At 34.8% G+C, this 11,728-nt stretch overlaps 2 protein-coding genes across 3 annotated transcripts; one reads left to right on the forward strand and one right to left on the reverse strand.

The window, feature by feature from the left end:
- The first annotated feature begins 1,979 nt into the window (after window positions 1-1,979).
- On the forward strand, window positions 1,980-3,754 carry LOC114250966 (uncharacterized). The gene is made up of 2 exons (XM_028185089.2): window positions 1,980-2,149; window positions 3,249-3,754. Exons 1-2 carry the CDS (start codon window positions 2,050-2,052, stop codon window positions 3,413-3,415), a joined length of 267 nt encoding a protein of 88 aa, XP_028040890.1. The 5' UTR covers window positions 1,980-2,049; the 3' UTR covers window positions 3,416-3,754.
- On the reverse strand, window positions 3,742-5,854 carry ND-13A (NADH dehydrogenase (ubiquinone) 13 kDa A subunit). 2 transcript variants are annotated; one of them, XM_028185088.2, is made up of 3 exons: window positions 5,597-5,845; window positions 5,240-5,416; window positions 3,742-3,890 (listed from the first exon to the last, which is right to left on the reverse strand). In XM_028185088.2, exons 1-3 carry the CDS (start codon window positions 5,711-5,713, stop codon window positions 3,825-3,827), a joined length of 360 nt encoding a protein of 119 aa, XP_028040889.2. In that variant the 5' UTR covers window positions 5,714-5,845; the 3' UTR covers window positions 3,742-3,824. The 2 variants fall into 2 exon arrangements, with proteins under 2 accessions (XP_028040889.2, XP_089596410.1); XM_089740284.1 differs by lacking the exon at window positions 3,742-3,890 and adding an exon at window positions 3,970-5,088 and having other exon boundaries at window positions 5,597-5,854.
- Window positions 5,855-11,728: the final 5,874 nt, after the last annotated feature.

The following is an 11,728-nucleotide window of genomic DNA, read 5'->3' on the forward strand; positions in this document are numbered from 1 at the left end:
CAGATTTTCGACTACGAAGCAATTTCTAAAAAAAACCGTCAAAAAAAGTCACCATGACGACGAAGCAATGTTTAGAATTGAATTTACGTAAATAAACTGTTGCAAGCAAGTGTTTTGTATTTAAATAGGGCTACACAGAATTACTTAAGCTAAATTCAAAACTGATGCATGTGTATAATTTTGTCCTTTAAATAAATTTTATATGGTCACCACATTAGACAAAGACACCGCGACCAAAAAGTATTCTCTTTCGAGACCGATTTCTCGGCATTAGACAGTACTCCAGTTGTAGGTACTTATTAACTCCATGGTAGCGAGCAACGTCTTGTCAGTGCAATTGGCAATTGGCATTTCTCACAATTTCTGACAACCATGACACAGGCTGACTACTTATACCGGTCACTCACATTCGCACAAATACGCAAACCAGCAAGTGTAGGACGACATTTGCAAATGATTCTGCAAAGTATTCGCTGCGTTCGCGGCTTTCCAAGCTGTGTCGGTTTTATAATGGACATCAAAGCGCGCGATCCGCAATCATTCGTGTAGTCTCCCACACATTCGTGTGACCAGTTGCGCCCACAATTGCGAAGGTAGCGGACGTTTCGCCATTTTTATAGTTCGTGACATCTACTGTGTAGCGTACCTTCATCATGGATTGGAACAACACCAAGATGATGGAGTTCATTGAACTCCTGCAAAATGAATCGACCATATGGGACCCTCAAAAGAAGTCCCATAAAAACAGAATGGCCGTTAATGACGTCTGGGAAAGAATTAAAAAAATGTGAGCCGTCACGGGACGCCTGGCAGATGTGAAACATCGACATTATTTTGTAAAAGTAATATGCAGAAAAGAACAGATTGTGATAGGAACTAAATATGTCATAATGATAAAATAAAATACATATTATGAAAAAATAATTTGTTTTCAAGTAAAACACAGGTTATGTGTACTGTAGTAAACAACACTGTATACACTACGGAGTATACACTATAGGTATCCGAGCTCAGTGTAGCGAGGGAGATGGCTTAACGCCGGATCGAGTGGGAGAGAATCGCACAGTCGATTGCGCATGGCGACGCGTCGCCACACCGTACACACTACTACATATAGACTGTATATATATACCATCATAGCGCGTCGCCATGCCAGAAATCGGTTTTACGTGCGGCTATAGATGTTTCACATCAAAACTCTTTCTCTTCAATGTGCTATTGGCGAATTAAAAAAGGAGAGAAATTCGTGAGACATTCGTAAACAAGCGTAGGAGGAAGCGCAACCGCGTTCGCAAATTGAGTACCGAACCCATTTGCACAGCCGCTAAATTTGCGAATGAATGTCTGACGGCCCTTCACATGCGCGTGAACATTCGTACAATGTACGAATATTTGCGCGCATGTGAGTGACCGGCATTACTATCTGGCTGTATGCTCGTCTGCCCACAATGGCAATAATTTTTTTTAACTCGTGCGAAGGTAGTGTGTGTGTGCGTTTCTCGTTTTTCTCTTGAACCTTTTTGAGTAAGAAGAACCTGCTTGATAGGCCGGTCGCACTATCGCATTTACTGCGTTTTCGTCTAACTTTCAACTTCCGTAAACAATCCGAAGATGTAGGGTTTTTAACTATAATAGGTATTCTTACGTGCGTTAAACTTGGTTTGAAGACATAAACCTTTGTGCGTGTGTAATCTTATGTGATTTTATTCATATGCGATTTTGAAACTGTAATGAGATATTTTATTTTCCATTTTGGATATGTACAAGACGCGTCATGCTAAGAGGTTAATAATCCATCAATATTACATATTTAATCAGAAACAATAAAATAACAAAACAATTTGACACTGGGTGTTGCCGCCAAATGCTCCGAACCAAAGATATTACAAACGCTACGATAAAGATCAACGGACTAACTACACCACTGAACTACACTGATCGAACAAACGAAAGTAAGCCTGTCAAATGTCATTTCGACAAAATTCAGTGTATTATCTATGTTTCGCAACTTGAACTTGAACCAAAATCATAGATTAAACGGCTAATAAAATGGCATGTGATAATACAAAAAATGGTGGAGAAAATGAAAATGGATCTAATAAAAACATAGAACCTCCAGAAGATGATAACAATGAAGATATAACAGAAGGTAAATTGAAGTAAATTTCTAGCGTCAAGCGTATTCCACAGCACTAAAGATCACAATAGCAAAACTGTTTTCAATTTCAATTAATTGTAAAACTTTGTGTATCTATTACTATCTATTCACATGACATTGGTATTGGTACTATCCCCAGATTTGTTCAATTAATTAAAAAATATATGAATCAAACTTTAAAATTAATGCCATTACCAATTTTTTCAAATAAATAAGTTTCAGATGATGTTAAGGTGTTAGTAAAATTTTAATTATTATGAACAAAATTATAAATATTGATGTTTTAAAATTTTATTTCGTTTTTTATTTTTTTTTGTTGCTTGTAGCACTTTCATTCCTATATTTAAACACACTTTTACTATCATGTTCTGTGACTATCAGTGTAATGGGATTATTTAAAGTAATTAAATATTTCTAAAATAGTAGTGAAAACGATATTATTATGCATAAGTTCATAATATCCAATGTGTATCCTTATACCATTCTGCTGCTGGTCATTTTATTCCCTGAATAAGTCTTCAGGAATTTTTGGTTCGTATTGTTTTCGTGGCATTGTTGTGTTCTTTGTAATTTTGGGTTAGCATTCCATTACAAATTACTTGTAACTCATACAGAGATGAGCCATTTGACCAGACATCCTCATGTCACATATATCTGGTAATACTGGGTCTCCTAAGGAATGGATTCTTTTGTATACTATATTGCCTCTTCCAAAAGTTTTTTTTTAACAGAAATGATGGTATTGTTACCTATCATTCAATCATTCTACTCACGAAAAAGTCTTGGGTTCTGGTGAAAGGATTCTTTGTCAGCTGACATTACTAATAACCTAGAAGTTAATGATATGATGATGATCACACTATTATGGGAGCTGCATATTCATCTGCCAAAGACAGCAATGACTAATACTGACATAATTACAATTTAATGAAAATCTCTTTCATAACCTGTTTGGATCTTAATCCAGCTTTTAAATGAGTAAATTATTTCTTTATTTTAATATAAAAATGATCCAGATGGATAAAATATTATGAAAATAATAAACCTATGAGAATATATAATTTTAAATAACTTATAAAATCCTTTACAGAGTATGAATTATTAGAATCTACATTAGATGAACTTAATTCTGCATTGGATTTCTTGGAGCGTAAAAATGATGATATTCACCAACAATTGAAAGAGCTTTTGCAATCCAATATTGCAATTAGACAAGAAATGCGTGAAGAAAATAAGGAAGTCAGCAACAGTAATTGAAGAAATGCAAATACAGCACTATTTTAAATTTAATTGTGCAAATATACATGTTACCTAGTGTAATTTGTTTGTCTCAAAAGTGTAAAATAGAAATTGTTAATCTTAATATTACCATTTATCAATATTTAGTGACCAATACCACAAAGTGAGCGTGAGTTTTAAATAATGTATTATCATAAATTTACAATATTTAAGTATGAATAATTATTTATCTTGTTTGCACCATTTAAATGTTATAAGTTGCATATTTATGTCAGTAGGAATGAAAAATAACATTTAGTTGAGCATTGTTCACAGAAAAAAAAATGGGTCAATAAAACATAATATAACATAAAACAATCTTTAATTTACTCATAACTACAAATTATCCAAGTAAAACATTTAAAAGATGACTTGGACAGTTCAAACTTTAATGACCAGTTTTTTTTATGAATCTTAATCCACAGTATCCACATGAATGGTCACCTGGTTTATCCTGAAAACATATAAGAATTAATGATTTCCATTACCACATCTGTACCAAGAAACCTATAGAAATGCATTTTATTTGATCGCTACTTGTTTTTGGAGAAAAAAACATGAGTCTTCTAGCCTTTTCTGCCAAACTTCCAAATTTTCACCCCTAATTTCTGTCCAGTTCTCTGGTGGTAGGTACTCTGTTGTGACTCAGCTCAGGCTATTACAATTGTCCTCATGTAACAGTCATGAGTTTCAGTAAGAAGGTTAGAACATAAAGAGCAAACAATGAGACATGAGATAAGAGTGGATGGTAGAAAACAGATTATAAACCCCAGTAATCACTAAACACCAGGTAAGCTGTGACCTTGTCTAGCCATTATTGTTTTATTATAGTTCACAAAACTTTCCATTGGATGAAGAATTAGCTATTAGCGTACTTGCTTTGTGGATGGTGACACACATAATGCACAATAAATTGGAAGGTTTTTTATAAATTAACTATATGAATTTGTCATTGCCTAAAGGATAACACATCCAGTGCATTCATATCTAGCCATGCACCGGTGTTCGAATCCCTCAGGTAGGTACCAATTTTTCCAATGAAATATGTACTTAAAAAATGTTCATGATTGACTACCACAGTGAAGGAATAACGATTGTGTAATAAAAATGAAACCCACAAAATTAATTAATAAATTTTCGTAATTATTGGAGGTAGGACCTCTTGTTAGTCGGCGCGGGTAGGTACCACCATTCTGCCCATTTCTGCCATGAAGCAGTAATGCATTTCGTTTTGAAGGAGCAGTCAGAATTCTAACTATACTGAGACATTCGAACTTATATCTCAAGGTGGGTGGCGCATTTACGTTGTAGATGTCTATGGGCTCCAGTAATCACTTAACACCAGGTGGGATGTGAGCTAGTCCACCCATTGAACAAAAAAAAATTACTTTCAGAGCATAGTTCTAATAAGGCAATTATCATTTATCTTTGAAATGGACAATCATCTGGGATGTCTTTTGGCTGAAGTAATTGAAAGCAGTTGATTTTAAGTGATTATATTGACACAGGCTGTTACCACCTTAAACATGTATTTGCTCACAATGTCTTTCCAGAACTAATTTCTGCATCTCTATTCCTTGAATGGGGGACTCCTCTTCTCTTCAACATAATAATAACCAGGAGCTTAGCTGTACCTCAGGAATTACTAATATCTACAATTGATAATGACTACTCACTGTCAAGTTTGTCATCTGCCTTCATAAGCAATAAAAAAGGACTGTACGTTGTCTTATGAATTGAAACCAAGCCTTACAATTTACGATATATTAAGCATACTATATGTTATTTATTTGAGTTACTTACTAAATTAATATACACTCGTGGATGACCCTCTGGGCCACTACCTCCATCACACCAAACAACTCTTTCAGTTACTTCTTTAGGAGGTATTTCTGCAATTAAATTTACGGCCCAATTCGGATTTACTTGTTTTGGCGCATTAGTAAATCTTACCAGCCTGTAGTCATCAGAATCCCATTTCTATTAAAACAGAAAATATAATGAGGAATATTGTTGCCTTGAGCGATTGACTTTTTCCCAAATTTATTATGTAAGATCACTATTATTTTAAATCATTTACAATGAAATGTACTGGTATAATAAAAATGAGTAAATGATACATTTCACGTTACGAGATGTTTTTGCAATTCCAGCAGGTACCTGGCCTGTATGAGTAGAAATATCTTCAATCTTGTTCGTCAAAGTTCGACATAATACTGGTGTAGTTCTTAGCATCTTTAATTTCGAACATGAAGTCATAATTAGAGATTTATTCATGACGAATTAATTTTATTATCTGAGATTTAAGTATGTAGGTACCTATTTACAAGGAATTAATTTTCTTTATAGAAATAGTCTGAAGATTTTGTATTATTAAATTAGATAGGCAAAGGGAACACAGCTTTGCAAACAAATTTTTTTAAAAGGATTTTTGGACCTGGTATCTAAAACCTTTAAGTCGTCTTATTTTAATTTTAATAAAAACTTTTTTTATATGAAAAACGCTTTTCGCTATCCGTCAAAAGTTAAATTTTTTTTTTATCATGCCTACACATATTATATGACTTTACTGCAATGCAAAGGGACTTTTTGACGGGAACGCGAGGAATGAAGTTGTATGATTTGTTTTATTTTGTCTATTTAGTGTTTCTTCAGGTTTAAAAGAGTAATAACGGTGGTTTATTAACTGTTTAATATCTGTGAAAATGCACAAATGTGGGAAAATGAAACAAAGCCGCTGTATGTAACTTCTCGGAATCCTCTAAAAAGTCCACTGAAAAAATCTTAGTAACTGACCACCATTTTACTGATATTATATTTCATCTCATATTATCTTACTTCATTTCATTTAATTTCATCATTTTTCATCATATTATCATTTTTCATAAAAATAAGAATATAAATTAAAAAAAGACATGACTTAAAAATCTTAGTTACCTGGTCATAAAATCCATAACAAAAAATACATGTAATAAGTGTATTATCTATGGTTTCCTATAAGTAGATAGTAGTGATGCGCAAGATGTATCACTGAGCTGAAAAGATAGATACATATCATTTCGCTCTAATGATATATATTACTCATTTAGATCACTAGCTTAGTGCTCCAATTCAATTGATTGGTCTCACAATTGATTCATTTCTTCGTCTAGATCATTAAGCTCAGTATACATATATCACTCACCTTGTATTGGAATTTACAATAGTCAGTTCAGTTTGTAAATGTCAAGGCCTATATATACACTTACTAACACCCAATATAGTTTATTTACACTTTTATGATTAAACATTGAATATTTACAACATGCAGCTTACTATAGAACCAAACACATTAAGAATCTCTTTTAAATATTTTTTTTTTATATAGCGTCCTATTATTCGTAATATTAACTTCGCAAATTAATAGCTACCTTTTATATAAGAATAAAGCACAGACAATGGTAAGGAAAAGGAATATAAAGGAAATAATTTTACATTGGACAAAATTTAGACTCCGTACCACGAGTCGTGTCTCGCAGACGGGGCGCTACAGGCGAGCCATGGAGTGTTGCCAGCTTGCACTATTAGATTCGCTATAATTTAATTTCCAAGAAATTTAAAATTAAACTGATTTTATAGTAATAGTATTTAAACACAATAAAAATTATATTTTTTTGATATCGGCCTAACCTATCTATACTAATATTATATTTCCAAGCGCTATAGTACTAAATAAAGAAACAACATTTTAAATTTTAATTGTATAATTATGGTCATCTATTGGGGTTATTCCAGACATACTGCAAGGACTATTCGGATCATCTACATTCATATCACTATCATTATCAGATTCTGTTTCGCTATCACTTGCTGCAAATATTATAAATCGGTCCATTTTTTCGTCTATCAGACCGTCGTTTTTAAAATATTCATCTTCTAGATGCTCCACATGCTTACATTGAATAGCCTAATCTTCTGATGTTACCCTTGCAAACGCATCTTCTGTAAGTTTCACAATGTTTTTTGGGTTTTGTCCCAAATTTTTCTCTGCCACACGTCTTTTAACAAGGCTCCATATCTTTTCAATTGGGTTTAGATCGCAATGATACGGTGGAAGTTTTAAAACTTCGTGATTGTGGTTTTTTAAAAGTTCATTTACAGCATAAGTTCATACAGCGTAAGTTGATGAAAAGGTTCACATATTTAATGAAGTCGTCCTTGGGCTTTACAACACTCATGCGCCTATCAGAAAAATTAAACTGAAACGCCCACCAGCTCCTTGGATGACTGAAGGTAATTGGATGGCTATGAGGCGCCGGGATCGGGCTTTTCGAAAATTTAGGAGGAATCGGTGTGATGATAATTGGACTAAATTTAAGGTGTCGAGGAACCGGTGCAATCAGATGATACGTAACGCTAAACGACGCCACATTCTAGAAAACATAAATTCCGCTTCGCCTGCCGATATTTGGAAATTCCTTGGAACTCTGGGTATTGGTAGACAGCGTCACTCTGATTTTCAGGCGACGATAAGTTTGAATGACATCAACTTTCATTTCTCCTCTGCTACACCACTAAATAATCAAACGAAATGTCGCACCTTGAACTACCTGAATGGTTTGTCTCGACTTAATGTTGACTCCTTTGAATTTTCTTCGGTTGCTGTGGATGAGATCAAAAATATTATCCTGTCCATAAAATCGAACGCCGTGGGCTGTGACAATATAAGTCGCCGTATGATCGTCACAATCCTGGACCATCTTCTGCCAGCTATATGGAACATCACAAATTTCTCCCTATCATCAGGCTCTTTTCCGTCATTGTGGCGTAAGGCTTATGTTATTCCTTTACGTAAAATTCCTTTTTTTTTTTTTTTTTTTCGTGCCTAAAAAAATTACCAAAAATTCCTAACCCTTCGCTTCCAAATCACTTTAGGCCCATATCTATTCTTCCCTTCCTATCCAAGGTGATCGAGGCCTGCGTACACAAACAATTGTCGCAGTTTATTTTCCGGAACAACCTATTGAGCCCTTACCAGTCTGGCTTCCGACCAGGTCACTCCATCGTTTCCGCTCTCCTTAAAGTGGTTGGCGACATTAGGGCAGGTATGCAAGACACTAAAGTCACAGTACTGGTACTAATTGATTTTTCAAATGCGTTCAATGCCGTCAATCACGATATCCTCCTATCTATTTTGTCCTATATTATGATCTCTCCTACAGCACTGGAATGGTTTTCATCATATCTTCGGGGACGCCAGCAGTGTACTCGTATTGATGACACCTCTTCAAGTTGGTGTAGTGTCAACTCTGGCGTGCCCCAGGGCGGTATTTTGTCTCCATTATTATTTTCGATTTTTATAAATTTCTTAACACATAATCTTCAGTGTGCATATCATCTGTATGCTGATGACTTGCAGCTTTATAGACAGACGACTGTGGAGTCTATTTCTCAGGCAATAAACCAGTTAAATAGGGATCTGGACTACATATGTAGTTGGTCAACTAAGTTTGGCTTAACTGTGAATCCAACGAAATGCCAAGCCATAATTGTGGGCAGTCCTCGTATGATCCAACGCTTAACTACTATGTCACTCCCACCAATATTCTATAATGATACTTTAATTCCCCTAAGTTCCGTGGTTAAGAACTTAGGCCTTTACATAGACTCCACACTCGACTGGAAAGCTCAAGTATCTTACGTTGGACAAAGAACCTCTGGAATTCTTCGTGCTCTGTATCGCCTCAAGAATTTCTTACCATCAAGACTATGCTAGTACAAGCCTTGATCTTCCCTATAATTGATTATGGTGATGTGTGTTATTTTGACCTGAATGCAGACCTTCTTAATAAACTTGATCGTCTTCTTAATAACTGCATTCGATTTATTTTTAATCTTCGTAAATATGATCATATATCTTCCTATCGTGCTCAGCTCAAACTTCTACCGATTCGCCAGCGTCGCAATTTACGTGCACTGACGACTCTTCATTCCTTACTTATGTCTCCCGAACCTCCTTCCTATCTAACTTCCTATTTTCAATATCTTCACTCCAGCCATGAGCGGGCCCTACGTTCTCTCAATAGCCTATTAATTCGTTGTCCCACACATAGTTCTAGTTATGTTCGTAACTCTTTCGTCGTGCAATCTGTTCTGCTATGGAATGCGCTTCCTCTCGAGATCAGGACTATTACTAACCGCTGCACGTTCAAGTTAAGGGTTCGGCGAATGCTGTTGGAAAAGTTAGCGGAATCGTCATGAACTTATTAAGATGAAGTTATTTGTTAAGGAAATTTATTAATATATTCCTTTTAATACTGTATAAACGATTATATGTATGTATGTATGTATGTATGTATATATGTATGTATGTTAAATATATATATGTAGATATACTTTTTTTTGTATGTATTCGTAACCTAATATAAATTTCATTGCACCTACCACTACTTACTCTGCACTACCTTTGGTTGACTGGTAGAGAATGCCTTAGGCATTAAGTCCGCCAATGTAAATTTTACATGAAGTGTAATAAATAAATAAATAAATAAATAAATAAATAAATAAATAAATAAATAAATAAATAAATAAATAAATAAATAAATAAATAAATAAATAAATAAATAAATAAATAAATAAATAAATAAATAAATAAATAAATAAATAAATAAATAAATAAATAAATAAATAAATAAATAAATAAATAAGTAGGCGATCCTTTATTTTGTTTTATAAGTTTATATAATACGGGTTTTGTCCAGCTTTCTTCAAAATAAATACCCCTTTCTCGCAACCACTTACGCATTTCGTCTTTTAAAGTTGACATGGTTGGAGCTTTATTTATTTGGGTACAGTGGTATGGAGCATTATCCATAACCACAAGAGACCTTGCTGGCTGCCAAATTTGGAATTAATTTTTCATTCATCCACTTGAGGAAATTGGTTGAATTCATGTCATCATGGTAATTGGTTTATTCCATTTGACTCCATACAGAGGAGGGCCGTTCGGATTGTCGATAATCCCATTCTCTCGGATCGTTTGGAGCCTCTGGGTTTGCGGAGGGACTTCGGTTCCCTCTGTATTTTATACCGTATGTTCCATGGGGAGTGCTCTGAGGAATTGTTCGAGATGATACCAGCATCTCGTTTTTACCATCGCACCGCCCGCCACCGGAGTAGAGTTCATCCATACTACCTGGAGCCACTGCGGTCATCCACAGTGCGTTTCCAGAGATCTTTTTTGCCACGTACCATCCGGCTATGGAATGAGCTCCCCTCCACGGTGTTTCCCGAGCGCTATGACATGTCCTTCTTCAAACGAGGCTTGTGGAGAGTATTAAGCGGTAGGCAGCAGCTTGGCTCTGCCCCTGGCATTGCTGAAGTCCATGGGCGACGGTAACCACTCACCATCAGGTGGGCCGTATGCCCGTCTGCCTACAAAGGCTATAAAAAAAAAAAAAAAAATCTGAAGACTTTGATTAAGATTTAAAAATAAGTAAAGCATTACTAATAAAACCATTTTCTGTAAAAGCATGTGCGATTATCCATCTACTCCCAACAGGATCTGAAGTGAAAAGTCCTGGATCTTCCTCGCTTTGCCAACAACTTTTAGAATGGTATGGGCTGTGGATATAAGTCTCATCTAAGAAAACGACGGGTCTTTTTTCGGTGGTTTGATTCTTGCGCATTTTTTCTATATATTTAGCGCGCCAAGCAATTATGTCAGAGCGCTCCATTAATATTTTTCTTTTGGACTGGCACCGTTTGTATTTAAATCCATATTTTTTGCAATGTGGTACGACTTTCCTGAAAATTAATGTCTTGTTTCAACACTGCAAGTAATTTGTTTAATGTCAGCAGTTCCTTTTTTACAGCATAAAATTGAATTTTATGGCGAATAGCACAAATATCTAAGTCATCTATAATTATCTTAGTTGGACGTGGACGACTCTTCCCTGGTATGACAATCTTTTTTGAAGTACTTGCAGCAGTCTTTCCTTCTTGTATTATTCTTGATACGGTTTTCTCAGACACACCTGGATTTTTTTTTTAAACCATGTTGGTCTTCATTTAGTAAACTAACTTAGTTTTTATCAGTGGTAGTTAGCTGTATATGTCGTTTTTATGTCGTGTATGTCGTCGGCTCATTTGTCTTCCTTTGCTCAATAAAAAATCTAGTATCCTAGATTATTGATAAAACTTAAGAAACAAATGATAGATTTTAAAATAAATAAAACTCTAATGTCGTTATTTGCGTAGTAAAATAGTATACAAAGTGCTGATTGTAATAGCAAGAAATCTAAATTTCAAAAA

This window comes from Bombyx mandarina, chromosome 04 (assembly GCF_030267445.1).
Source record: "Bombyx mandarina strain Sakado chromosome 04, ASM3026744v2".
NCBI classification, from domain to species: Eukaryota; Metazoa; Arthropoda; class Insecta; order Lepidoptera; family Bombycidae; genus Bombyx; species Bombyx mandarina.